This window comes from Cygnus olor, chromosome 26 (assembly GCF_009769625.2).
Source record: "Cygnus olor isolate bCygOlo1 chromosome 26, bCygOlo1.pri.v2, whole genome shotgun sequence".
Classification (NCBI taxonomy): domain Eukaryota; kingdom Metazoa; phylum Chordata; class Aves; order Anseriformes; family Anatidae; genus Cygnus; species Cygnus olor.
The window spans coordinates 1,375,400-1,401,637 of record NC_049194.1 but is presented as its reverse complement, the minus strand read 5'-3'; the positions used below and the strand labels follow the sequence as shown (position 1 = coordinate 1,401,637).

At 49.6% G+C, this 26,238-nt stretch overlaps 2 protein-coding genes across 2 annotated transcripts; both read right to left on the bottom strand.

Annotated features, from left to right (window-relative positions):
- Positions 1 to 413: 413 nt before the first annotated feature.
- TM6SF2 (transmembrane 6 superfamily member 2) lies at positions 414 to 5,126 on the bottom strand. The gene is made up of 10 exons (XM_040537215.1): positions 5,035 to 5,126; positions 2,392 to 2,492; positions 2,200 to 2,297; positions 1,908 to 2,011; positions 1,719 to 1,801; positions 1,473 to 1,597; positions 1,291 to 1,392; positions 1,095 to 1,187; positions 887 to 1,006; positions 414 to 628 (listed from the first exon to the last, which is right to left on the bottom strand). Exons 1-10 carry the CDS (start codon positions 5,124 to 5,126, stop codon positions 428 to 430), a joined length of 1,119 nt encoding a protein of 372 aa, XP_040393149.1. The 3' UTR covers positions 414 to 427.
- Positions 5,127 to 7,281: 2,155 nt separating this feature from the next.
- On the bottom strand, positions 7,282 to 26,153 carry SUGP1 (SURP and G-patch domain containing 1). Its single transcript, XM_040537212.1, has 14 exons — positions 25,930 to 26,153; positions 25,561 to 25,732; positions 24,867 to 24,970; positions 24,208 to 24,435; positions 22,431 to 22,554; positions 21,721 to 21,824; positions 19,924 to 20,047; positions 17,595 to 18,115; positions 12,691 to 12,797; positions 11,869 to 12,046; positions 11,502 to 11,608; positions 10,528 to 10,673; positions 8,944 to 9,073; positions 7,282 to 8,433 (listed from the first exon to the last, which is right to left on the bottom strand). The coding sequence occupies exons 1-14, from the start codon at positions 25,952 to 25,954 to the stop codon at positions 8,407 to 8,409; spliced, it is 2,097 nt and encodes a 698-aa protein (XP_040393146.1). The 5' UTR covers positions 25,955 to 26,153; the 3' UTR covers positions 7,282 to 8,406.
- Positions 26,154 to 26,238: the final 85 nt, after the last annotated feature.

Here is a 26,238-nt window from a genome sequence, read left to right as displayed (position 1 = left end):
TTGCACGCGCACTGAGCATCCCCAGCCCCATCCCGAGCACCAAGGGCAGGCAAGGGCAGCGCAGGCGGGGGGAGCCCCCCCCAGCCCCTGCAGCTGGCACAGGGGGCGCACGGGGGGACAAAGCCAAGGGCACAGGGTGCAGGCAGCGGGGTTACAAAGCCGGACCCAAACTCCTTTATTTTGTAAACAGTTTTCTCCTGGCGTGGTCCCGTCCTTCCTGGGAGCATCCGGGTGGGCCGGGGGCCTCGCGACACCCCCCCAGACCACCCAGCTGCACCCATGTCCCCGCAGGCTGCACCAGGTCCCCCCCAGCATCCCCAAGGGACATCGGGGTGCGGGGGGACGGGGACCGGAGCATCCCTGGGGACACCTCTGCCAGCTCGGCCCCACTGCAGGCGGCTCTTGGGGGGGGGGCAGCCCCCCCCCCTCACTGGTGCTTCTTGACCAGGCTGGCGGGGGCGCTGGGCAGGAAGAACGCGGGGCGACGCAGGCAGCGGAGGGCCAGGAGCTGCGGCCCCAGCGCGTAGAGGACGTTGGTGACGAGGAAGCTCCACCAGACGTCTTCGGGGGTCTGGTAGGGGAAGGGCGTGCGGGAGTGCAGCGAGGAGCCCAGGTGGGAGAACTGAGCCTGGGGACACAGGGCAGGGGTGGCACGGCGTGCCCGGCCCCAAAGCTGCCCCCCTGCACCCCCATCCGCGCACCCTATCTCTGCATCCGCCGGCTCGCTCCAGCCTATTTCTGTCGAGCTAATCCCCCGCTCTATTAAGATCCGCCGAGGAAAAAAGTAATTATCAGGCTCCGGCAGCGGCTCTGGGAGCTGCTCCAGATGCGGGTACGGCCCCGGCCCCCCCCTCGCTCCCTCCTGGCTGGGACTGAAGCCCCCCACCTGCGCCACGGCTCCGGCGAACACCAGGCTCCAGTCGGGCATCCAGGAGCAGCCCGGCCGCAGCAGCCCGTAGATGCAGAGGCAGAAGAAGGGGAGGACGTAGAACAGGTAGAGCAGCATCTGCCAGCGCGGGGACAGAGAGGGTCACCGCGTCCCCCATGGCACAGGGGGACCCCATGGGCTCTGGCCTCCCCCCAGCCACCCTCACCTGCACTTTGGGGTAGGCAACGGGGTCGCGCAGGTAGGGCTCGTGCTGGTAGATGTACTCGAAGCAGGAATCAGCAGGACAGTCCAAAATCACCTGCGGGTGCAAAGGGGGGATGCGGGGGGCCATGGGGCAGATGCGCCCACCCCGTCCTCCCCAAGGCACCTATGGGACCCCCGTGCAGGCGCCCAGCACTCACCATGCCCCTGAAGAAGGTGAAGGCGGCCTCCAGGACCAAGAGCAGGACCAGCGCCACGTCCTGGGGCCGCTGGTGGAGCCACTTGCGCTGCTCCTCTGCAACCTGGGGGGGAGAAAACGCTGCGGGTTGGGCTCTGCTCCCCGCGGTCGCTGCCCCCCGGTCCCTGCCCCGTTTCGGCTCACCTGCTCCGCCGTGAGACACGGCAGGGCCCGGGGCTGCTGGAAGAGCCTCACCCCAGCCCAGATGGGGATGAGGATGTAGGGCACGTTGAGCAGGAAGGCAGGGCTGATGTCGGAGCTGTACTTGCCTGGGGAGGAGAGCACGGGGTGGGGACGGCGCCCAGCCCCATGCCAGCACCCGCTGCCCCGGGAGCTGTGGGTGCTGGCGGAGCCGAGCGCTGGCAGCAGGCCCCCTCCGCGCCCCCGTACCTATCAGGTTCCCGAGCAGGAAGACCACGATGCTCATCATCAGAGAGCCCAGCCAGAAGAGCCCCAGGCTCCTGTAGCTCTTCCTGCAGAGACAGCGGGGATCAGACCCCTCTGCGAGGCTCAGAGCTGCCCTTCCCCAGAACTCAGCACCCCTCCAGCCCCTCTCCTCCCCGCTGCCATCCCGCTCACCGCTGGCTCATGGCTGTGATCATGGCGAGGTAGAGCCCGTAGTGGACGATGCCGTCCCAGTAACAGATCATGATGCCGTGCGCCGTGCGCAGGTACGGCTCGCCCTGCCCGGGGGAGAGACACCACAAGATTTTGGGGTGGGGGCAAGCACCTTCCCCGCGTTTCCCAGGGGACCTGGCTGCTCTGGGCGCACTCCAGCTCCAAGGATTTCAGGAGCAGGAGCTGCACCCATGCGTGGGCTGGGCACACGGAGCGGCTCGCCAGGAGCCCCCGAGGTGGGACGAGGCGGTACCTCCCTCACGTAGACCTCTGCAAAGCCAGAAACGAAGCCATCCTCCTCCAGCGAGATGATCAGGTCAACGGCGGAGGTGAAGGAGAACGCCACGAACACTGCGGGGGGATGGCGGGGAGCGGCTCAGCACGCAGCCCCCCCCCTCCCCACCGCCTGGGCCATGGGTGCTGTGCACCCTCCCGAGGGACTCACCGCAGAACAGGGGGTCCTGGAAGTAGCTCCCTGCTCTTAGGAAGTAGATGATGGAGACCAGGCCGGCGAGCACCAGCACCCCCGTCAGCACCAGCGGGCTGCTGTAGGACAGGTTGGGGGGGTTCAGGCACCCCGCAGAGGGGTGGCACCCCCTGCATGAGTGCGTGCCCTATTTCATGCCCATCGCATTCCTATTTCCTATATGCCCCTGGTCCATGTGAACCCCCCCTTAGCACCCCCTGGTCCTGACAGATCTCCACAGCATCTCCAGGGCCTGAAATAACACTGGGGCAGGTGAAAGCCAGGGGAATTCCAGGTTCAATTCCATGGGAAGGGGCTGCCTGGATGAGGCTGCTGTGGCAGGATGGGCAGGAGCCCTACACACACGCACCCCATCGTGGCCACAAGCTGGGCTTTCACCCAAAATGCATTTTGAGTTGGAATCACTGAGATTTCCATCTCCCTTCTGAGGAGCAGAGCTGCCAGCCCACTTGAACACAGGCGGCTGCTCCCTGATGTACTGCTATAAGAGGCCGTGTAAACCGATTATAAAGCAAACCAGCAATGAGAAGACAAATATTGCAAATTTGTCCTAAGAGTGCAAACAAGTTGTAGGGAAATCTGTCCTGAGCTTGCTGCTTCTCTTCCAAGTAGCAATTGCATTAGCTGGAATAGCTACAGGTCTGGTCCAGCCAATTCTTCGGCTTCTCATGCTATAAAGCTGAAAACATCATGGCATTTTTCACTCAAGCCTTTAATGCTGTTACCAAAGAAAAGGAAAATGTAAAGCCCTGGCTAACTGTCTGCGGAGGCGCTGGTGTCAACAGCTTGCCCTGGAGAAACTCCAATTACCAGCCCCAGCAATCCCAGGCTCGTGTTCGCCTTCCGCGGGCAGAAGTGTTCTTGTAGGGAAGGGGACAGGGATGGGATGGGACGTTGGGATGGGATGGGATGGGATGGGATGGGATGGGCATCACAAGCAGCTCTGGGCGGGGTTGGGTTGCTCCTCACCCCCCTGCACGCACTGGGCGCCCAAACCCAACAGATACTCAACAAAAACAAACAATCAAATAATTGAACTGTCGCTGCGTAAGCGCATTATTACCAGCATATAATTAATTACTACATAACTGCTCCCATGGAATGATTAATTCAAAATTCAAACGCGCGTTGTGGCGGAGCAGCACAGCACAGGGCTCCATCAGACATCACCCTGTGTGCAATGGGTTTTGGGGCACACCAGGATGTGCTGGCACTGGGGCCGCATCCCACATCCAGCAGCATTTTGGGATCCGTGCTTGGGGCGCCAAGGTCCCCCTGCAAAGGGTGAGGGGGGCGCTTTGAGGACAGCATCACTCAGCACCGCAGCCTGATCAAGAAATACAGCATCATATCCCTGCCCCATCCATGCAATGCGAGGGCAGGGGAATAATATTGTTACAGGCTTCAATTTGGGCAGCACGCTGGAGGTGCTGGCGCTCCTAACGGTTACTGATGGGTTTCATCTGGTGCCACATTAAGCAGAAGAGCTCGGAAGGCTCAGAGGGACGGATCCAGGTGCCCCAGTGGCAGGGCTGCAGAGCCCCGGTGCTGCGCGAGTGCAAGGGATGAGCCGAGCCCAAGGGGTGGAAGGGAAAGACCGAAAAATGCAAAGGAAAATCAGGAGATTTTGAAGTGAAGCTTTAGGTTGGGAAATGCTTGGTTCTGCAATGAGAAGTTTGGCTGAAAGTCCTTCGTGCTCAGTGGGAAAGCCAAAGTAGAAATTAGCTGTGCAAAGAAATACCTAACAAAAGGGGAAAGGAGGAGGGTGGGGTCCTGGTAGAAATGCGAGGATAGAAAGTACAGAAAATTGACAAAGAGGATAAGGGGAAAGCCCATAGCTCCTGAGCGTGGGACTGGAAATAAGAGAGGAGTAAGCAGCTGGGGGTGGCTTTACAAAGAGAAGGAAAATGAGCGAGCAGGGTGGTGGCAGGGCTCCGGGGAGCCACGCAGAAAGCTGACAGCAGCTGGTGGTGCAGCCACTCGGTACCTTGATACCCCCAGGGCTGCTAAAAATGCCCAAGGAGAGCGTGATGGAGAGAGAGCTGGGGGAGTGCCGACCAGCCAGGACACGGCTCTGTCGGACTTCCCAGTCCCCAGGGGTTTGGGAACTGGCGACCCCGGCCACGCTGCGCGTTGTGCAACGAGCCTGAGCAGTCCTGCTGCATTTCTGTTTGCTGATAACAGGATTTAAGTCATAAACGCAGCCGTGAACCACGTCGGCACAGTCCCAGCCCGCAGTGGCCTTTCTGTGGGCTCGGCTGGGGCAGGAGCACCCCGGACCCGGCACTGTGCCTTGGGCTCCAGCAGGACCCCAGCTCCCTGCCCCGGACACCGTACCCCCCTCTCCAGGTCCGGATGGGACCCTGGGGCCTGTCCCAGGTGGGTCTGCTCCCACTGACAGCTCCCTGACCCCACAGCCTTGTCCTGGGACAACCCAAGCCCCCCTCACGCCCCCCAGCCTGGAGCCAGCATCCCGCACCAGTCCAGGACCGGACCTCGCCCCAATTGCCCCCAGTTCAGATCGCTGCCACCAGCACCCAGCCAGACCCAGCGCCCTGCCCCAGAAGCTTTATCCCAGGCCAGTCCCGGTCCCGCACTCACTCTGCCAGTGCCACCAAGCCGCTGACACCAAAAGCCAGGGGGAAGGCGAGCAGGGAAGGGGCGAGAGCGCCCGGCACGGCGGGGAGCTGCATCCCCGCCGCCACCGCCGCTGGGAGCCCGGACTTCGGCCCCAAGGCCGGGCGAAGAGGCAGCGCCCTTAAAGAGCCAGAGCCGCCCCCCAGGAGGGTGAAGCTCCCAGGGGGGGGTCTGCAAAAGGGTGAGGGGGTCCCAGGAGCTCCCCAGCCCCACCACAGGACCACAGCACTTGAGGGCTGCCTCGAGGCACAGCATGGCATGTGGCGGGGGATGAATAAATGCACGGCAGAAGAGGCTTTGAATGTTTGGGGATGGGGTTTTTTTCATATTTTTTTTTTCTTTTTTTCTCTTTCAATTCGTTCCGGAACCCTTAAGCACTTAAAAGAGCCAGGAGGACACAGCTCTTGAGATCTGTAAGAGGAAAAGAGAAGCGCATGAAAGGCAGCACTTCATCCACACCTTCAGTAAGGAATTGAATGGAGCAGAAAGCAGGAGCTTGAAGGTCTCTGTGTCCGGCTGGGAGCCCGGCATTAACCTGACCTCCTCCTCTCCAACTCTTCTCCAGCACAAGCATTCACCTCCGCACCAGCCCGGGGAGAGACAGGCTTACAAAATCCCACAGCATTTAGCAGACCCCAAACGCGGCCGCTCAACCTTTCACCTTCCCCACAAAGCCTCCACCAACGTGCCACTGTGTCACTCTTTTGCCCTGTTGCTTCAGAGTCCGGGGACTGAATTAACTGCCCTGCACTTTGCCCTGGGCTTGCTCATCACCGCTGGGTGCCGGAGGACTCCGAACACACCCGCGTGCCCCGTCAGTGTGGAGGCAGGCACGGCCGCGAGGAGCGGCGCGACCCACGGGGAAGGAAGGGCACGAGCCTGACACCAAGGGGTCGGTCTCTGGGGCTCGGTAATGAGGCTTGATTTGGGGCTGAGAAGCCACCCAGAAGCCCTACTTGTCCAAAAAGCAGCGTGACAGCCTGTAAAAGAAGAAAAGGGACGAAACCAGGTAATGAGGGGCAGCTTGAGTGATAACCTTCAGATCTTCCAAGCCACCGAAGGCTCCAGAAGCGTCACGGCAGGCTCCTTGCTCTTGCAAGGACAAACAAGCCCCAGCTCCTTTGCCTCTCCCCAGCCAGGCAATTGCAGCGGTGTCTCCTGTACTGCACTGCCACACAAACATGGTCAGCAAGGGCACTTGTGCTCGGCCACGAGCACCAGGAATTCGTTCTTTGATCCAAGAGAGCCCAACTTCGTTGACCTTCCGGGCACGCCATGACAACCGTCCGTTTGATTAGGTTTCTGAAGATGAAATCCCTGCTTTGTAGGTAATGATGGAAAGGAGGAGGACTGCGCTAAGTGGCTTGCTGAGTTTCTGCAGAACTGACCCCTGCCTGCTGCTCTCAGGGGCACGGGGAATATTGCATTATTTACAATGACACAAGAAAAACAGAGCACAGAAAAGCACGTATTGATGAGCGCGGTCTGCACACGTTATCAAAACAGAAGGGGCTCAAGAAAACCAAGGCCGCTGTGTTGAAATAAAAGAATAAAACAACTTTTGCCAACATAACACCAGGCAAGAACACAGCAATCTCTGTAGTATCAGATTAGCTCTAAAGACTCAATCAGGAACAGCAGAAAGCCCGTCCACGAGCACTCACCCTGCCTTTAAGACCATGCTGTGACCAGGTCATTGTTGGTACTAAAGGAATGCGGTGCCACGTATGCTCGGAATAAAAAGCAATTCAGAGAGAGTCTCCACTCTCCAACAGCCTCCCTGCACGCTCCTACCTGTACAGAAAACCCAGCAGAGTGAGAAATTGGCCCTGTGGTCCTCCAGTCTCTAGTAACCAAGCAAAATCAGCTCAGCAGCCCCAGCTCACTCCGGCCAAACCCCGGCAAGGTGAACCAGGAACCAAGAGCTGAGCAGCACCACTCCAGGGAGGACCCACACAGATTGTTTTCCTAACTTAGCAGGAAAGCACAGCTGTCACAGTGACCTTAATCATTTGAGAAGCGCTGCCAGCTTTCCTATCTTTATTTCCCAATCTTCCATGCTTGGTGCCCATGCTGATTAGCCATACCGCGTGCGACTTCTCCATGCACGAAGCGTAAGGAGGGCACGTGGGGCACCCTCCCCGGCAGCCAGCCCAGGTCCATGCATTTCCATTTCACACTTCCATTTTCCCACAATGAACCCCTACTGAATTTATGGTTTCAAACGTTTTTATTGAAAGCCAAGCCCTTGACTCTATGATGTTAAGGAAAGTTAACAAAGAGAGAATCACATGCCAAGTAGCTGGACTGAGGAAAAACAAACACCTCCCCCAACCCAAAACTTAATTTTTTTCTAGGATGTTCGGAAGGAAAGAAATCTAGACTAGTCCCTGAGCCTCTGAAAACCCAAGGCAAGACTGCTCTTTCCAGTAATTCAGTGATTAAAACTAAGGAACAAGTGAGTTTTATTTTATTTACAGATTGAATGAAGAAAATTTGTACTTGTAGAGGAGTTTCATAGGACAACAAAATGCAAATGGCCTTTGATAATCTGCATTCGAAGGCTTGGTTCTTCATCACCCACATCCACGCACAGTGTTAGCAAGTCTCTCATTTTGCTAAGAAGCTGTGGGTGAACTTAGTGTTCAAGAAACCAAGAGGCTGTCGCCTCTGAAGTTGAATGAACATCCCCTGCGCTCCTCACCCCTTGCAGTCAATGCTCCATGCACTGATCCACACCTCTTCTTCCACAGGACAGAAGTAAAACAACTAGGCACTGGTTTTGCAATGTCAGTTGGAGGTCAGACTGTACTTCAGGCTTCATGACACCATCAGAACCCAGTTTGTCAGGGAATAAAGACTAAACAATAGCCCCCAGGAGTTGGGTTGGTTGTCATATTTGCAATAAAAAAAATAAAACAAAAAAAGAGCAGCACAAGCTGCGTATCTGAACAACAGAGGACCTGCCATTAGGCAAAAAAATGCATTCCTTGTAAGTAACATGGCACTGAGCTATATACACATGGAGTCCCTGAACTATTCCTATTGGTATCTTTGGTGCTACCCTTCCACTCAGCAGGGCACCGTGTAAGAATCTCCCTTCTCACCTGCTCTATTACCCTTCCTGAATCCCATCCAGGCCTTGTTACAACACGGTTGTCATGACACTCGAGTGTGCAGTGAGTGGGCTCGCAGGCTGTTCTTCTGGGTGAAAGATGGTATTGTGACTTCAATAAGTTTCACGATATTAGCAAATAAGAGAATGATAACGTAGTTTCATAACGTTTCACAGTAAAATTACAATTGTTTTGAAAATACATTGTCCCAAAAACATTCTCAGTAGTAAGGTCGTCGTGGATTGTTCTGCGGGGAATAACGAGAGAAAATTAATCAAAATTGCTGTCTTCACAGAACAATGAGCATTTGAGCTTAATTATCTGAAAAAGCCACTGAAACGTGACATTTCTGACAGTGAAACCTCAGATTTCCCATCAAAAGTTACAAACGTAGTTTTCTAGGTGTGCTGGCATGCTGAAGTAACAAAGGCAAATGCAAACCTGAAAGCCTTCTCCAATCAGGAAAACAATTATTCAAAATAAGCCACGGATTCATGGACGACCCATCTGCTTCCTTTGTGTGCAGCATCTATACTTAGTAGTACCACAGAAAACTAAAGCCACCAACTTTTGTATTAAAAAAAACATAAGGAAAACTGTGCATCCGTGTATGTTTGGCTAACGACAAGTTGATTCGAAATGAGAATGAATCAAAGAAACTTTCACAGCATTTGCTCACTTGGTTACGTACTAGAAACACTCCCACCCTTATAAGATATGCACAAATCCTCACTTTGGCTTGTCTGGGACACCTTACCAATGGATTTGGTCGGAACCGGTAGGCAAGCATCATTCGTTTACGGAATGCCTCGTACTCATCATCCTCCTTGGTTAGCTCTGCAGGACGATCGATGCCAAAACCAGCTCCATCCACAGCAGTAGTCCCCCTGTTTGGGAAGAGGGAAGAAAGCTTCCAAGGTAAGCAAACGTGATCACCTTCCCACTCACCGAAAATACCGTCTGCCTCCTGCTGTTGGAGCTCAGAGAACAAGCGTCAGGGAGCACTGGGCATCATCGCACAGAGCACCGCATCGAGACCGACAGGTAATACTGAGCAGATTATTGTATTTGCCACGTTTCTGCGTTGCCCTTCCAAATCAATGATGCTTGCTGTTGTTAGGTGGAAGTAGTAGTGTCAACATGTATTTGCTTAAACTTTCAGAGCTGGAACAGAAATACTGTCTGTGCTTTGGATGCCTCCCTACTGAATGATGCTCTGACTGGCAGACTAACCTTTGGCAACTGAAGGCGCTGGTTTTGTACCTCAGTGATTGGAGGTAGACAGAACTGTTAACAACGTGCCTGCCTCCCATTCCTTCACTCCTGAAGAGTCCAAAATTGGAAACAGCCCATTTCCATTCGAACCTTCTTATCAGTCCTGAGAACAGAGATGGTAGAGCCCAAGCAAATCACCACCCTTGTTCAACCATGGTCAGGAGCTGCCTTCCTTCTGTTGTTTTAAAGCCTTGCTGTTTTGATCACAGTGATCTTTTATCACAGGTCTTCTCTGAACAAATAAGCATGTTGCCAGAGATCTTCTTGCAAAAGAGGAGCAGAAGCCCTTTGTAGAGTTACTTTATGTTGTGCAGTAAACAAACAACTGTTATTTATAAAAGGATCTAATGCTAAAAAATAATTCAGAGCATTTCCTGTCACTGGTTTTTAAGTTCAGCACATGCTACCAACAGACGATCCATCTAAAAAGACGTTCTAATCTATTTTTGGATGGAACTCTCCCAAAGATTTTTTTATATATAAAATGTGATCAAATCAGTAAACTTCTGTGCAAAAAAGTGACATCAAGAGAACTGCATGATCACACAGAAAGCTCTCTGCTATGGACTATGCTATTTTTCAAACGCAGGTCTATCAGTAGCATACATTGGTAAACGCCTTCCATCCGCAGTACACCAGAGACTAGCTAGCAGGCATCAAGAGTGTTCAGATGCAAAAGGCATGTTCTTTAATATTTAAATTTATGACTTTAAAGACATGCCCTCTGAGAGGTGAGGTACAGACGGGTGTTATCTTCATTTTATAGATGGGGAAACTGAAGAGAATGCAACTAAGAAAAACACACTATGCAAATTGAGATTTGAAACAAAACACTGGCTCAGATCAGACCTCCTGTCTGAGACACAGTAACAAACCCAGTCCTTGTGGGAAGGGAACCCCAAATAAATCAGAAACGATTTTTCTCCTTTGCTGTGAGGATTCCATATTCTGTTCAAGTGATGAATTGCAGTCACATTCACTGCAGCTGCTTCCAGTAGGCTAGGGTAGGAGCATCAATTATCAGCCTAAGAGGAAAGGACTAAATCAATAGTAGAAGAACTCTTACTTGCTGACTGGGTTTTTAATCCCCTGTCCATCTGAGCCAAGTCCCTCGCCTTCCTTCCAACCCATCTTCATTAGCATTTGATAACCTATGTTTTCCACAGTCAGTTTGAACTCTTTGTATTCAGAATAATCTGGTTCACGTCCTTCCTGCAGAGAGACAAAACGCAGAGTTGGCTATTTTGTATATGCACGTATATGTATATGCCTATCTTTGTGGGTCAAAAGAGGGAAAAATCAGCTTCTGCTACTGGATGCTAGGGTGGTTCTGACAGTTAACAACTAGCATGATTTCTTGGGACTCCATTTCTGTACCACCACAGAGAACAGGTAAATAATAAAGCACTGCACAGCCATGCATGCCCTACAACATAATCTGCAAGGAGCAGGGAATGCTACTGTGAGATTAAGCTGAGACACATTCAGCTCCTTGAATTTAAAGTTGCTCACTGGATCAAGTTTCAGATACGGTTCTTATATAAAACCAGGATCTCCAGGGAACGTCAGAACTCATGCTGCTTACAAGAAAACATTATCACGGATGCCAGCACCAAGAAGTTCTACAGTTTAGGAAGAATTGGCAGGTATGAAGTACTTTACATAAGCTTTTTGTGTGCTTTATGCTTTTGCTTTAGTACAATTGTCCGGATAAAAACTCAAATTTTCCTTGCTTGGTGTCAGCCACTGCTTATCTTAAACAGGAATGGCAGACAAAAGGGGGGTAGTTGGAGAGGTTTGTCTCTAGTTTCAGCTAACTCCCAAATACTGTCCGAATAGTCTGTGCTCTACCACATCTGTTTCTCTGCAAAGAGCAAACAACTAACCCCTTGTTTCCTACAGAAATAACAGTGAAGCACCTCAAAGCAGCAAGGTAGCTAACTGCTCTGACAAAGGGCTAAACGTGCTCGAGGTCTCTCTTATCGCTGCAGGACAACTAGGAAGCACTGCCACTGCCCTGTGAAATCTCTGCTATTTCACCTTCAACGCCTTGAAGGTCTCCATGAATTTCTCCAGCTCATCTGGTGGAAGAAAGTCTCCGATGAAATGCTTCCCTCTGCCCATCTGGGTCAGCTGCTCAGCCCACTCTGCCCAAGAAACAAGGAAAAAACAGCAGTAACGCAGCGTTCTTTGACTCGAAATTTCAGAGAGTTTGTGAAGCATAAAGCCTCACAGGAACAGACTGTTATTATCTCCACTCAACAGGGAGGGAAGCCACGGCATGGACCAGTGAAAAAGTGACCCCTGTAACTCCCATGCTAACAACATGATCTCAGACATCTCCCCCTGGAGGCCTCTGTACAACTGCAGAGCAAGCAAGGTGTTTGCCTGGCAGCTCCCCGCACACCTCGCGTCTTGTCCATCTCCATGCGTCGAAGCTGATGCTCCCACGTTCCCAGCTCGCTGTCTACCTCTTCGTCGCTGTCATAGCCATGCTGGTGCTGCTGAATCGCCTTCTCCCACATCATCTGCATTTCCTGCATGGCTTGCTTGTGCTTCATGATCATGTCGTACATCTGCTGCATCTAGGGGAAGAGAAACGGAGACAAACTGGTTTATAGGCAGCAAAGCCTGCCACAGATGCACACAATTCGGTGGTAGAGCCCACGCCTGCCTCAGCTGCCATTCAGAACACAGGTTATGACAACTACAGGTCCCAACGGGCAGCGCTGCTGCTTGATCTGATCCGCTCGCTTCTCAGATCAAACAGGAGCGTTACGTGCTGGTTCCTCTGAGAGGCACCTTGATATTAAAGCTGCCATCGTATCACCCCCCCAGTTTAAACACCCCCCTGATGTTCCAGCAAAAGCCAATTCTGCTCCCACTCCGCCCCAGCCTGCACATATCCCCTCACCTTCTCCACACTGCTAAAGCAATACATAACCAGCTGCAGACGTGACACACGAGACCTTATAGATTTTGGGTTTTAGTTTGGTAGCACAGCAATTGGCTGGCTTAATTCGTATTCCCCAAAGTCCTCTAAGATATTTCTGCTGACTGCAGCATCGCATGATTCTTAGACATTCAGCACAAATCCTAGAGATTTATTTGTGGGCCACTGGAAAACTTTCCTTGCTATCTCCACCTCCATTTTCCCATCTAACTCTGCCACGCTGCAGCACAATATGCAGGTACACGAACGATTTTGGAAGTATCTTCAGGGCATTACCTCCTGCTGCTCCTTCAGCTGTTTCTTCTGGGCCTCGGAGAGCTCTGTCACACCCACCAAGCCAACCGGTTTCCCTTTTTCATAACCAAGACCCTTGAGGTCCTGAACTGAAATAAGCACATGTAAAAAAGACTTTCAAAGATCTGAGACAGCCGCTGAGGCCTGTGAAACCGTTCCTCGAGACCCCCTCGTGAAGTTCCAGACCCATTTCATGGTTCCTGCATTCAGACACTTCGCTGTAGAACAACCACCTGGAGGGACTTAAGAGGTAGGAAAGCCCCTGGCTCGCACTGCCCTCGCCAGCCAGCTCAGAGCAATCCCTTACCACAGCCCAGGGCTCACACCAGCAGGCTGGCAACCCACGTCTCACATCCCCAGAGGTCACGCTGCATGGCAATCTGCTATGACACGCTTTAAAAATGATTGCTCCTTTCATCTTAATTCTCCTCCTAAGGCTTCCTCGTGAACCCAAGCCACTGCAAAGAGCGATACTTAATTATTCAGAATTGAGGCACGAGGAGATCTGAGCCTGTCACCATATTGTTCAATCTGCGCACGTAAGTGTCTGCTGATTACTATGTAAACAGCAACTTCATTCAAAATGAAAAGCAAAATGACCACATTAGAATAAAGACATGAGCATTATGCTGCTTTGGAAGTTACCATTCCCCAAGGAGATTTTAGTTTCTAATCTACAGGCTCGAGAAGAGTATTGCTAGGGACGTTGCCACTGGTTTCAAAGAGGGGACATTTTAAGTCTCTGCTTGACAATCCCACTGATGTATCCTCCTTTTCCTGCAGCATCCCATTTGGAAGCTCCTCCTTCGGAGTGACTTTTGCTGTTGTATCAGGTAAGCCCTGAAATAAGATATTATGATTATCTGGGCAGGAAACCCACTGATTTAAAATGACCACACGACACCGAGTTCAAAGCACAAGCTAAAGGAAAGAGAGGGGAGGGAACAAAAAGGAAGCCTATTTGTAATTGCTGCACCATGAAAAAGTGTAATATAAACATTGCTGGGGCTGCAAAAAAGAGATTTACAATGGAGATTGCCTTGCAATTGTGGTTCGTATATATCTAGCAGAGCTGGCAGCTCCCCTCTAACGCACCTCAGAATTAAGATTCCAACGGTTAAATATTTAAGGGATTAAAAGAAGAGACACAACCACACTTGAAAGCACGTTGCATTTTTCAACACCAGGAAAAGAATTTCCTCCTAATGACTGCAAAAACCTCAATTTGAATGTAAGTCCAGACTACAGTTAAATGATGCTTCATTAATTATTCATTATCTATTAATTATGAAGCCCAATAATAATAGGATCATTGTTCATGACACCAAATGTCTACACAGCATGCTAATTAGGCCCCAGGGGTCGTCTTCTCCCTTCCTCTTATTCTCACCCAGGGCAATTGATCTGAGCACTCTCATCCCCCTCCTTTCCCTCATGCTTTTGGCCGAGCGTGCCACAATTGGGAAGTGGCTTCCTTAACTCCAGCCTCCCAAGGAGAACATGAAACAGCACATCCAGCCTCCCTCGCACAGCCAGAGCCTCTGCACATTCGCACCAGCACTGGCAGTCAACTCTGCAGGAAGAGTTATGTAAAACACTGCAAGAGGTTTTCTGAGAGCAAGAAAGCAATAAGTAGTGTTACACCAGGTTTGGTGCTAGGATAAGCACTTTCAGCTCCCAGGAAATAAGAGCAAATAGAAAAATAGACCTATCTACTACTGAAAAAGAGCCTGATTTTGGTCTCAGAGAGCAGTGACATTTAGAGACAGTTTTGATGAACACACTACGCTATTCCATGTAAAACCCACTACAAAGAAGAATCCGTCCCCAAACGTTATGTGAGAGTGGGGCACTTCAGCATCAGCCCTAGTCAGATTCACCTCCTGTCTCACGGCATGGGAAAGCTTTCTCTGAATGCACTGAGGAAGACTCTGCCCTTCACAGAGGTCAGCAGCTCCTTGGCTTCATTCTGAATTGCATAAACACTCAGGCTAAGAGCCAGGCATGGCTCTAGAGGTCCTACAAGCTGGTAGCTCGCCAGCATATATAACCACCTTAAAGGAGAGAGGTGAGACTGTAGCATCATCTTTTACACCCCAGAAAGCATATGCCACTGCTGCTTCCTGTGCTAAAACTACATCTGGTTCGTCTGACTGCTCTGGTACCTTGCAGACTTTGTGCTGAGATGATGCTGAAAGAGTCACTGCAGAAATTTAGCTCTGGGGGATATTTTTGTAGTCTTGGCCCAGAGCATCACAATACAGGAAGAGTTGACGGAAAAAGCAAGGCTCTGCCTTAAGTCTACATTTGAAGATAAAAGAAAAACTGTTTATAAATAAGATGTCAATGTATTTGCATAAAAAATAGATAATAAGGTTTATAAGTTCCTTACACCAGGCAACAATACGCAGAAGATACGAAGCTGCTTCTCAGCCTCCTGTTCAGCAGGCTTGGGAAAAGTATATTTTTCCCTTGAATGACATCAGCTTTGCCTACAGGGTTAATGGTGCAGTCTATCTGCAGCATTGGCAGAAGACTACCTGAAGGTTTATCCCTTTCCCACATGCCCAAAGAGGAGCCTGTTACAACTGAAGTGAATGTCCTTTAAGAACAGCAGACGAAATTCCAATAAAAAAGTGCCTGAGTTGTTGTCCTACAGCTTAAAGATCTTAATTAAAAATAATCAGACGCAAATCAGTCCAATATTAAGTTTCAGAATATTCTAATGACAGCCTATAGTATCCCATTAGTCCACAGAATCCACTAATCACAATATCTGTGCTCTGTTCAGCTTTTTAGACATTACAGCCCCTGCAGTACATTCGCAGTTAAGCGTTCTGATATCAATAAAAGAAGAGCCTTGTTTCTGTCCAAAAGGACTACATTTTCTCCTCTCCGTGATACTGATCTATTACTAAGAGGATACGAGAGGAATCAGAACAGCCCTCCACTAAATCCAGAACAATTGCTAAGGATAAAGGACTAAGATGTAGATATTTAGGTACCAAAGCGTATTGTGCAACTAACCTTCCAGAGGACTAGGGGTGCAATTTGGAATTCTCTTCACCTGTCAGGTTGAAGATGTTAATTCTAGAAAGGGATTAGTCCATCTGAACGAATAAAAAAAATAATCCTTCCCCCTTCAGAGCATTAACAGTGCATTAATGGTTGATTTGTTATGCCTGGCAAATAGTTTGCCGTCCTTTTCTCCTGCTTGACACAAAGCCCTGTAGAAAGTGAGCACGAGCACAGCTAGCATGTCCCTGTCTAATTAAGAGAAGACTAAAAGAGCCAGGGGAGATTTCAGCAGGAAGCATGCTGGAACGAGTACACGGATACTCTTGCAGGCCCTCACTGCAGCAGGAGGCATTAAGATGGAATCTGATGCTTGTTTTGATAGCGCCTGCCCAGCTTCATCATCTAAGCTTCATTACTGTCTGCAAGAAAAAAGAAATTACTCTAGAGGTACGAAATAAGACTTTCATATCTGATTTCTGGATTACTACAAGCAGCAATTCAAGGTCAAATGAATGAGCTATCCAGGTCAGTATCTTGTCCTGTACATACAAGACGCATAGGTAAGAATTCTGTATAGGGCTATGATCAGAAAATCAAATGATGTAGGAACTTCTCTTCATCTGCATTTGAAGTGCTGGATGAGGAGATTGAGCGCTTCCTTCCTGACCTCTCTGCAGAACCTACAGACTCCATGGCATATACAGCCAACCCTACACCTTATCCAAGCCTAATAATCAAAGCTATTAAAAGGTTGAGAGACTATGCCCTCTATAACCCGGCCAAAGCAGAAGACCCACTGACTTGCTGGAGCAGTGAATTCTACAGACTGACCACGTGTTGAAAACTGTGTGTGGTCTCACCCTGCAGCTCTGGAAATTACACCTTGTTTTCTATTACTTGCCCCACTTCATCCGTTCTGTGATTGCTCTTTGAAAAAGGTCCTTATTTAGACAGGTACTTATTACTTCTCCTGCGACTCTAATGCTGTACTATTAATTCACTCAGTTTGCCAACACCGACTGCCTTATCTCGCATCTTTTCTTTCTCCTTTTCACATCCTTTCCCCATACCACGCTAATTGGGCAAAGGATTCAAAGGCGCCGTCTTAAATGTCTGCACTCACCTGTTGTCCTTGGATGACTCAAGTTTTGTATGTATCTCTAACTGTCTGCCTAATTACCTACCCGCACATGCACAGATGTGCCACAAGAGTTCAACCTCTGAGAGCTCGCTGCAAATGCCTAGACTGGAAGAATTATCTTCCAACACTTGAACAGGGCTGCACCCCCTGGGTGCACTTGGCAGGTGAAGCAACAGGGACATCAGCCTCACCACTGGAAGAGGACTGTGAACCCTGCCTGTAATCAAATGAACTGAAATGGGTATAAATTGGAACGGGGAGTAAGACTCGTGTCTGCCAGCACTCAGGGAGCAGCTATTCCCATTTAGCCTTCTGATCAGTTAGAGCGAGATGGAAGTGCTGCCCAGGGGTTTTATCCTACCATGGGGAATAAGCACAGTTCAGCTTTGATATTTGTTTTCTGACAGACACTCTTCCTGAAGTGAAATAGCCCGAAATAGTGTAGAGGCTGAGGCTCTAATGAGCTATAGCACAGCAGGGTTTTACAGATAGCTGAAGAACGATAAGATCCAATCCCTGGTGTCAGAGAGATAAAGTGGTTTATCTGGGTTTCCACACAGGGAGAGTTAGCTGCTGGACCCAGCTGAAAGATAGGGGGCTGGCGACCAAGGAGATTACAACAAGAGATAGACTCGCTGGATTTTCTGTTTACAAAGCCAGCTGGGCTAAGGCAGAACTCACCCCCCAGGAAAAACAGTTATTTAACCCAATATACAGAGCCACTAACCTGAAAGAGGGGAGGGAGAATCCAGCTGCTGGATCAGCTGCGGGAGGGGCAACTCAACCTTGTCCTCCTCTGGCCCCCACCTGCTCTTCCGCTTCTTTTTCGTGGTGCCCGTAGCAGCGGCCGTAGCTGTCGGTGCAGCAGTGGTTGTAGCCGTCTCGTTAGGCAGAGTTGAGGAGGAGGATGGTGAAGGTGAGGGCAACAGCGAAGGCATGGGCAAGGGCACGGGCAGCGGTGGGGGCACTGGCAAGGGCAACGGGGACGGCACCGGCAAGGGCACTGGCAGGGGCAGAGGGGAGGGCACGGGCAAGGGTAAGGGCAGAGGTAAAGGCAAAGGGGAGGGCACGGGCAAAGGCAAGGATGATAAAGAGAGGGGTGACGGCGGTGCCTCAGGACTGCTCTTCCTTTTCAGGCTGGACTCCGCAGGCACGGGGGCACTCGCAGTGCTGGTTTTGGCCTTACGGAACTCCTCCAGTTTCTGCCGATAATACTTGTAGCCTTTGCTGTTCGGCTCATATAAAAACCTACGGGGTGGGAAGGAAAAAAAAAAAAAAAGGACATTTGGATGTAACGGTCATATCCAGGGGTTGGATGTGGCACAGTTAGGTCAGGGCTTCTCTTTCCTGCAATGTTCTTGCACAGCTAGCCCTCCCGCACCCTTCCTTGCTCTCCAGCACCATCCTGTGTGTGCGTGCACGCACTGCAGGGTCCCACGTGCTTTACAAGGTAGACTGCAAGCCTTTGGGATCCAGAAGAGTACTTCCCATTCGTGAGCAAACCACAGCTATTTATGGTGCCAAATAAACACATGGTACTGAAAAGGATCTCGGTACGCTTGTGGAAACGCGAGGTCCTCCCCCAGAACACACTGGCCTTCCAGTACACGTCTGGAAAAACTGCAAGGGCACCACAACATGTTGGATTTCAGTTCACAGAAGAAAACAAACATTCATGTCTTGCCAAGAAGAATGCCAAACCACTGCCTAAAGAAACTGCTCCCAGCCCTCTATTCTGGCTAGAGGTGTAGACATTAACAGCCTGCTTAATTATACCATGACTGCTCCTTCTGTTCCTTCATACACAGAAAAAACACTGCTTTAGTTGCTACCCCTTCCAGAAATAGGCATCTCTGACCTTTTGGGTAAAATAAAGCTCCTTAGTCTCTGTAGGAAGAACATGAACAATCTTCAGTCTAGCAGCAATGTAAAAAAAATAAATAAAAAATTCAATACACTCATGTTTATTACAAATATATCTTTTTGGGCTCCCTTCAAACACTTCACGCAGAAACTTTGTCTATTCCTAACACCTCTGCAATCTTCTTTTTGGAGAGGACCAGTTTAATACGTGATACATCCTCTCCTGAGGACAATGCCTGCTCCTACAAGAAGACATAGGAGACAACAGGCCTCTCCATTTATCGCTGCACAACAGCTACAGGCTAACACAAGCAGAACTCTGACATTTTAAAATGCACTAAATTTGATCTTGCATCCCTCCATTTGAATAACAGCATTAGTGACTGATTCAGGACCGAGCAGAGGGCAAGACAGGGCCCTCTGCATGGCAAATCTGATGAGACCTTAGCAGAGGAGGTAGTGTTTAACTTGACCGTGCTCAGGTGGGATCATGGTGGTGTTTTAAAGTAAATAATGATGCAGCTCAGATATTAGCACATCTGTCGGATGTAATTCACAACACAAGGGGACTACCCAAGGGGGCCAGAAGGCAGCCAATAAAATGCCAAAATATCAGCAACAAAATAAGGCTTCCTGAGCCCCACTTCCCTCCCAGAGAACACACCAAATTGTTTGTAAGAGCAGAAAAATGAAACAAGGATGACACCAAAGGGAGCCATTAAACAGCTGTCAGTAAGCGCTGAAGGGAACGATTCACATCTGATGTGGTAAAAACGATATTCCAAAGGGGGACCTAATGGTGAAGGACTACTACCTGCGCGTTGGTGAGGATGCTGTGTAAAGAGCAACCCAGGAGATTAATTGGGCAACAGCAGTAGGAGTGGTGGATGGGGGAACACAACAGAACCCACTTCCAGGGAACGGTTTAAAGGTTAGAATTATACCAGTACGTTGCAACAGCAAGCAGGCGGGGAGGGGTGCAAGCCGTAAATTAACTGTGGAGAAAGCAAACTGATTCCTTTCTCTCTGCGCCTTGCTTTAAATTGTGAAACTTCAGACTGCAAAAGTATCAAACTGTGTTGTCCTTGTGACTTCAGACTTCCAAGCTTGTCTATCATTTCCCCTTTGGAAAACAATAAAGAAACAACATCCAAGCCTACACACCACACTCAGCAGCAGGCTTCTTCCTTTACCTGAAAGCATGGTTCTCGCGGTTGTTCTGCAAGGCAATAGCTTCCACCTCGGGACCCCCGTCCGCTATGAACCTGGCCAGTTTCTCAGCACAGTTCTTTGTCTCTTCGTCCTCTGGGGGTGAAACTTTAAGCAGGCTGTCAGTACTGGGCCCAACTCACACAAGCAACAGTCAAAGCCTATCTGTTCTAAGAACCCCAAGAGCAGAATAAGGGCAAAAGGTCGAGTTTAATTCTTAGAAATATTAAACAAACAGAGTTTATATCACAAAAACATGATAGTGCATTACGGTTGTACAATAAATCTCTAACCAGAGGAGTGCCCATTCACACATCACCGTCCTCTGTGCCAGGAGCTAGATGAGAGCAGATTAACAGACAAACCAGCTTTTGTCTCCAAAGATGGACAAGCTTTTCTCTCTACTGCAGAGGAAGTTTGTTTCTTCCTCACGTCACGTACTTTTCCATAGTGTTAAATCTCAGTACTAGCAATTATTTCTCATTAAAGGCTTTGCCACTGAAGTCCACAGGAGCAAATGGGAAGAAAAAGTGGCAAACTAATAACGTACAGTAATCCCACTTGTACCGACTGTCACTACACATCTGCTGGCCATTTTAGGGGAGGGCTGTAGGACAGAGGAAACTCTCCGTGAAACAGTCCCAATCCTCACCTGGAAGAGGTGACCACTGCAGCCTTGGTCCAAAGGCACAGAGAAGGCTCAGGCCATTAATATTTCAAGCATATTTGATGTTTATAAGGAGCCAGGCAAATACGTTATTTAGCCTTGACAGCCTTATATGACATTTGCTACCTGCACAGTACCAGTGCCAGTACTCCAGTGTGCTGGCACAGGACCAGGAGGCAGAAGACATGATTATAAGCCACGGATAAGTCATAACTTTTCCTTGCTTCAATATTGCACACCTGTAAAGTATGGATAACACTGCTTAGCTTCTAAACTGTTGTATCAGCCAGTTGATATCGGTAACAAGCTCCTTCAGCCTACAGTCTATTACGCCAAGATTTGTTTGAGCCGTTAACTCATCAGCATGACAGCTAAATTGCATCAATGCTGCCTTCCACAGGAAAGGAAGCTGACACAGAGAAGCCGAGTGATTTGTCAGGGCCACACGGCAAGCCCAAAACAGAGGCTGGACTGGAAGCAATAAACGCCCAGCCCGCAGACCACGCTTCACCCACAACAGTTTTTGTCTCCTAACAGAGTTAACCTGGTTCCACTGCCCGCAACACCTGTCTGCTGGCAGATCACCCACATCTGCTGTTTTCCCACCTGGAATCACAGTCCCTTATTTAAGGGTTTGTGTCTCAAGCAGAACGTAAAAGCTTCAGATAGGGAAATGGCAGCAGAAGTGAGGATTATGTTCAAAGAAACCTTTTCAATGATAACAAGTCAAATAACATACAAGAATAACCACTTTTCCTTGGCGCATTTTTAGGACTGAAAGACTTTCCAGATCACACATAATGGTGAATCATTTTAAGCTCACTTTAAGTATTTTGGAGAAATACAATGCAAATCTCTTTCAAGAGCCTTTCACACAGAACGTGGTGTAGAATGCGGTGGGCTTGGGAGAAAAAAACATCTTGGCAACAGAGTTTGATGCCATAGGTCACCATCTCCTTTGATTTTGAAATTTTATTTACAGGCAGCCAGCCAGCTAAACATCCATTCCCACTGTTTCCAGGACAGAGCTTACATGCAATTACAGAGAGAGCGAAGAAAACAAACATAACTTCTGTAATTCATAGAGTATTCTCTGGATCACAGTCTTAATTACCTTTCTGAGAAGAGGATGCCTGAGAACTTTGATTCTCTTTTCTTATCTCTGCCACTTTCTTTCTGTAGTAAAGGAATTCTCTGCTGTTCTTATCATGTAAAAACCTAAGGTGGAGATGAAGGAAAAACAGCAAAAAAACGTGCATCAGCAATGACTGTAAAAAAAACAACACCGATACCCTAGGGATGCAAACACCTCAGAACTAGAGAGAACAAAATAAATTACTCAGAATGCGCTTAAACTGTGGGTTACAAAGTCTTTAGCACATATAAATATACATAGCTCTAACCTAAAGACTTGTACCCAAATGTTTTGTGTTACTTCACAAAGAAAAATAAGTAAGTCTCTCCTTTTCATGTAAGAGGGGACCCTCTGTCCTCAGCCACACAGCGTATCAATGGCAGAGGAGACAGGATCAGTCCCAAGAACCAGACCGGTGTCCCCACAGACTAGGTGCTGTGCATGCAGCCAGATCTCCCTGGCTATATCCTAACCGTCTGATCTGTGTCTGCAGCACCACCACAGCATCGCTTGCTGCCTCAGTTTCCCCCATCTATAAACCAAAAGCAATTATTTGCAACAGCGCTCAGATCCACCTAACGATAATTAAACCAGAAACACTCATGAGAGCTACGTGTACGAGGCTGATGTTCTTCCTCCTACAAAGAGGGAGCGTTCTGCTTTGGCAGACAGGTTAGCACCACACTTACGAAAAAGCTGGGTTATCCTTGTAGTCTTCCATAGCGACCTTCTCTAACTCTGGTCCCCCTTCAGCCACGAACCTAGCCAGCTTTTCCACCACTTGGCGGGTCTCCGCATCCTCTGGGGGCAAAACTTTAAGCAGGCTGTCAGTACTGGGGTTCAACTCACACACCAAACAGGCAACAGGTACATTACTTCTAAGAACCACGGCGACAGACAAAAGTAGAACGGGAACGGGAAGAAAAAGGATGAAATGGGGGATCCAGTCTTACACAGCTGTACAAATCACAATCTTTAGGTTACAGTCAGCCTCTGCCCTCCCCTGCTAGGAAGCAAATATTCAGACTAAATCCTTCCTACAAGGAAAAGCCTAAAAATTGGCTCACCACAGTTTAGGGCACAACTTCAATTGCGACGTAATTTGCTTCTGACAATTCTACTCCACACAAAACACATGGTGGGAAGGAATGGGGTTTTTTAAACACAAAACCCCAACCACATTACTGAAGATTACAAATTCCAGTTCCCAAGACATCGTTCTGTACCAAGACAGCACAGACAGCTTGCGTAGCTGGAGCATATAGTTCTTCCTACTGGCACATGCCCATGTCCCAACCCTCACTTGGAGGGAATCCCATCGGAGATGAGAGCTCAGTCTCCAAGAAACTGTATTTTGGCTTCTGCGCCAAGAAAGGAACCCACTAGCACTGACAGTTATTACAGAGCCGATGTAGGACACATTTGATGGAAACTAAACACAGACATTCGTCTAGACAACAACATTTTGGGTAGGCCACTGAACACAGAGCACACAGGAGCAGGTTTCTGCACTGCTCTAGACTACTTGGAACCCAGGGTCCGTGTTCTGCCTTCACCCTCTGCAGCCAGCAGCTATTTATCACGTTCCCGCAGTGCGTTTTATGCTTGGGTTCAGACTCGCTAAGATTACACTTTTATAAATCCCACCAGCAATAGCTAGACCTTACACGTAAACATGTAATGAAATGAATGGTGACACAAAGCTCAGTGTGACTTATTTAGCAACTCCGAACTAATTTTATACTTGATTAATAAGTCCGCGTGAAATCCAGATTATTAACCAAATCTGCCTTCTGGCTTCCTAGCCTAGGTTATTCACAGACACACGGTTATTTAAGTGTTGTAATATTCGGCATTGATTTTATATCCTGCTTAAGATTCGAGACTTTTGAGGTGAGATTTTCTAATGAGACTTTGGGAAGAGGCAGGAACTTTGATTTTAACCGACTGTACTTCTGTGCCTTTCATTTAGTATATGTATTAGTATTTAGTATACTTAGTTTTATTCATTTATACATGCATTTTCCCCTTACACAACCACTCCTAAACTCAGGACTTTTCATCTCATACCATTTAAAAAACTAAAATTTCATATTAAACACAAGCATTACACTTACATCTTTTTCAAGGTAACTCAGCACCAGCCATTGATGAATGCAACTGTATAAAAAGCAGAATTCTTATCGAGTTCCGTAATAATTATATTCTGCTCTTAATGGAGCTCGATATCCTCTCACCTTATTTTCACAGAAGGTTACACGCTGTTTGACTTGGTAACTCAGAGAAAATGATCTCCCCAGGCACAAACCAGACCCAGCCTAACTATGGTGAGTGGCCTATCTCCCACACCAAGCTCAGGCTAGATAAAAAACGAGGAAAAAACAACCTTGTAAAACTCAACTGGTATCACTAGGGGAAGTGAACCTGAACCCCAAAACGAACAGTGTAATACAAGGTGTTATTTACCTTTAATTTCCAACCACTGCTCATAATCTTCCTCCTCATCTTCATCTGGCGACTGAAACACACTGAGGCGGTTAACGACTGGGGTCTGTTTGGAATGGGAGTAGTTCTTCGCTTGCTGCAGCATGCTGCTCAGGACCTGACCGGGGCGCTTCCCAAACAGCATAGGTTTCTTCCCAGCATTTGGTGCAGAAGCGTTTGACGAGTTATTAGTAGAACTTTGGGGAGGTTCTTAGAAAAGAATGAGGGGGAAAATAATTCCTGGGCATTCTTACTGTTTTCATCTCAGCAGGTTACAAATAACAACTCAAGCAGTGACACAGCTGCAACAGGCTGTTATTTTCAGAGTAAGTTAAAGACATTGACTGGGAAAAGCCGCACAACTAAGTGAAAGCTACGATGATTTCCACAAAGTAAGATTCAAGCTAGAACAAAGATGCTCGTCTTTACAGCACCTATAGGTTGAAAGAAATACAAACGTCCCTATCACATCCCAAAGAAAGACTTCGATCCAAATTTAAAGGGGTCATTGTTGCTTTAGAACTTACTCATACTGGTAACAGCTCATAGCAGGATTTCTAAAGGAAACATACATGAAGGCAGCTCACACAAAGCTGGGATCATCACGAGAAGGAAGGCCTGTTGCTCAGAAGTCGACCTACCAGCACTCGACTTTTCCTTCTGCAGCTTGAGAAACTGCTGGAGGAAACTGCCATCATTAACAAACTTGTTGGAAACAGAGGCTTCGTTGTCAGTACCGTCATCTCTAAATAGAAAAAGAACAGCAGGTGATGGTACACTCCAGTCCGCTTATACGCATTTATTTCAGACAGAAAATAAGATAAGTGCCAGCAGTCCCTAATCTCTCTTATTTTGAAAGTACACCTAGCTTTTCAAAAGCACAAGAAGCGTTCAGCTTGCTGCTCGTGGCATTTACCTCTGGTTTCCACCAGGCTCCCTTGCCACCACATTGAAACAAGATTTCTACTTGCAGGGTTCTGCTGTTGTGCTTTCAGGAACTCTAGGTAGGCCTTTAACCATGGATTGTGCTAACTCTGAGGGAGTTACAATTGCAAAAAAAGTAGCAATTAAGAAGCAGAGGGAAAACATAATAGCGCTAGGTTAAAAACGTTTGTTGTCAGGACTTGTCTGCTAACATCAGCAGCTGGAAAACCCGGGGAGATCAGTTAAACTGAAGGAGCCCGGTGTCGCCAATCCCAACGTTTAACCCTTCAATTATCAGCTTCAGCCTCGTCAGCGCTTGCCTCCCAGCACAAGACCTTGGCAGAACTGCCCTCCCGTTTTATCTGACACCCGCTTTCCGCCACCCCCAGCCGCACCGCTCCCCTCACGCACTCTCCGAAGAGGGGCAGCTGCCGGATGCGCAGGGAGTTCTGCCTCTCCTGCTGCTCCAGGCGGGCCTCGATCTCCCTCTTCTTCTGCGCTATCAGCTCCTCCTGCTGCAGGATATTCGCGGTCGTCTTGGCCGATTTGGACTGCGAGACGCCGAACCACCGGCTGGCCTTCCCTGGAGAGGGGGGAAAAGGAGAAGAAGGGGGGCGATTAGCGCCGGGCGCGGCGCAATTAGCTCCCGGGGGGCCCGGGCGGGGCCGTGAGGGCAGACCCCGGGCCCGAGGCGCTCCGGGGCGCGGATCCCTCAGGGGCACGGCGGGCCGCGGCCCTCCCGAGGCCGGGGGGAGCCCCCGGGAGCGGCCCGGGCCCTACCCGGCGCCTCGCGGGGGTTGTCCATTTTGGAGCTCCCGGCCCACCATGCACCGCGGCCGGGAGCGGAGCGCCGCCGCCGCCGCCAAGGCTGCTGGGAGGTGTAGTCCGGCGAGGCGTCCGCCTCCCTCCCGGATCACCGGGACCGTGCGGAGGGCCGAACCGCTCCGCTGAGGCGGGAGGGCCGCGCCACGCTCCTTCCTCCCCCCCCCCCCCAGCACCCCTCTACGGCAGCGCACGCCCAAACTACAACCCCCATGATGCCCCGCGCGGGCCTCCCGCCTCCCCCACCCTCCCCGTATCTCCCCCCCA

Bases quoted from the DNA above. Each gene is read 5' to 3' on its own strand.
- TM6SF2 (XM_040537215.1), bottom strand. From the start codon at position 5,126: ATGCAGCTCCCCGCCGTGCCGGGCGCTCTCGCCCCTTCCCTGCTCGCC. The intron at 1,393-1,472 runs GTGAGCCGAAAC...TCTCCCCCCCAG, and splicing joins CGTGTCTCACGGCGGAGCAG to GTTGCAGAGGAGCAGCGCAA. The intron at 1,007-1,094 runs GTGAGGGTGGCT...CCGCGCTGGCAG, and splicing joins TTGCCTACCCCAAAGTGCAG to ATGCTGCTCTACCTGTTCTA.
- SUGP1 (XM_040537212.1), bottom strand. From the start codon at position 25,954: ATGGACAACCCCCGCGAGGCGCCGG. The intron at 12,047-12,690 runs GTAATGCCCTGA...CTCTTCCCCTAG, and splicing joins AGCTGAAGGAGCAGCAGGAG to ATGCAGCAGATGTACGACAT. The intron at 8,434-8,943 runs GTAAGGTGTCCC...TATTCCCCGCAG, and splicing joins GGTTCCGACCAAATCCATTG to AACAATCCACGACGACCTTA.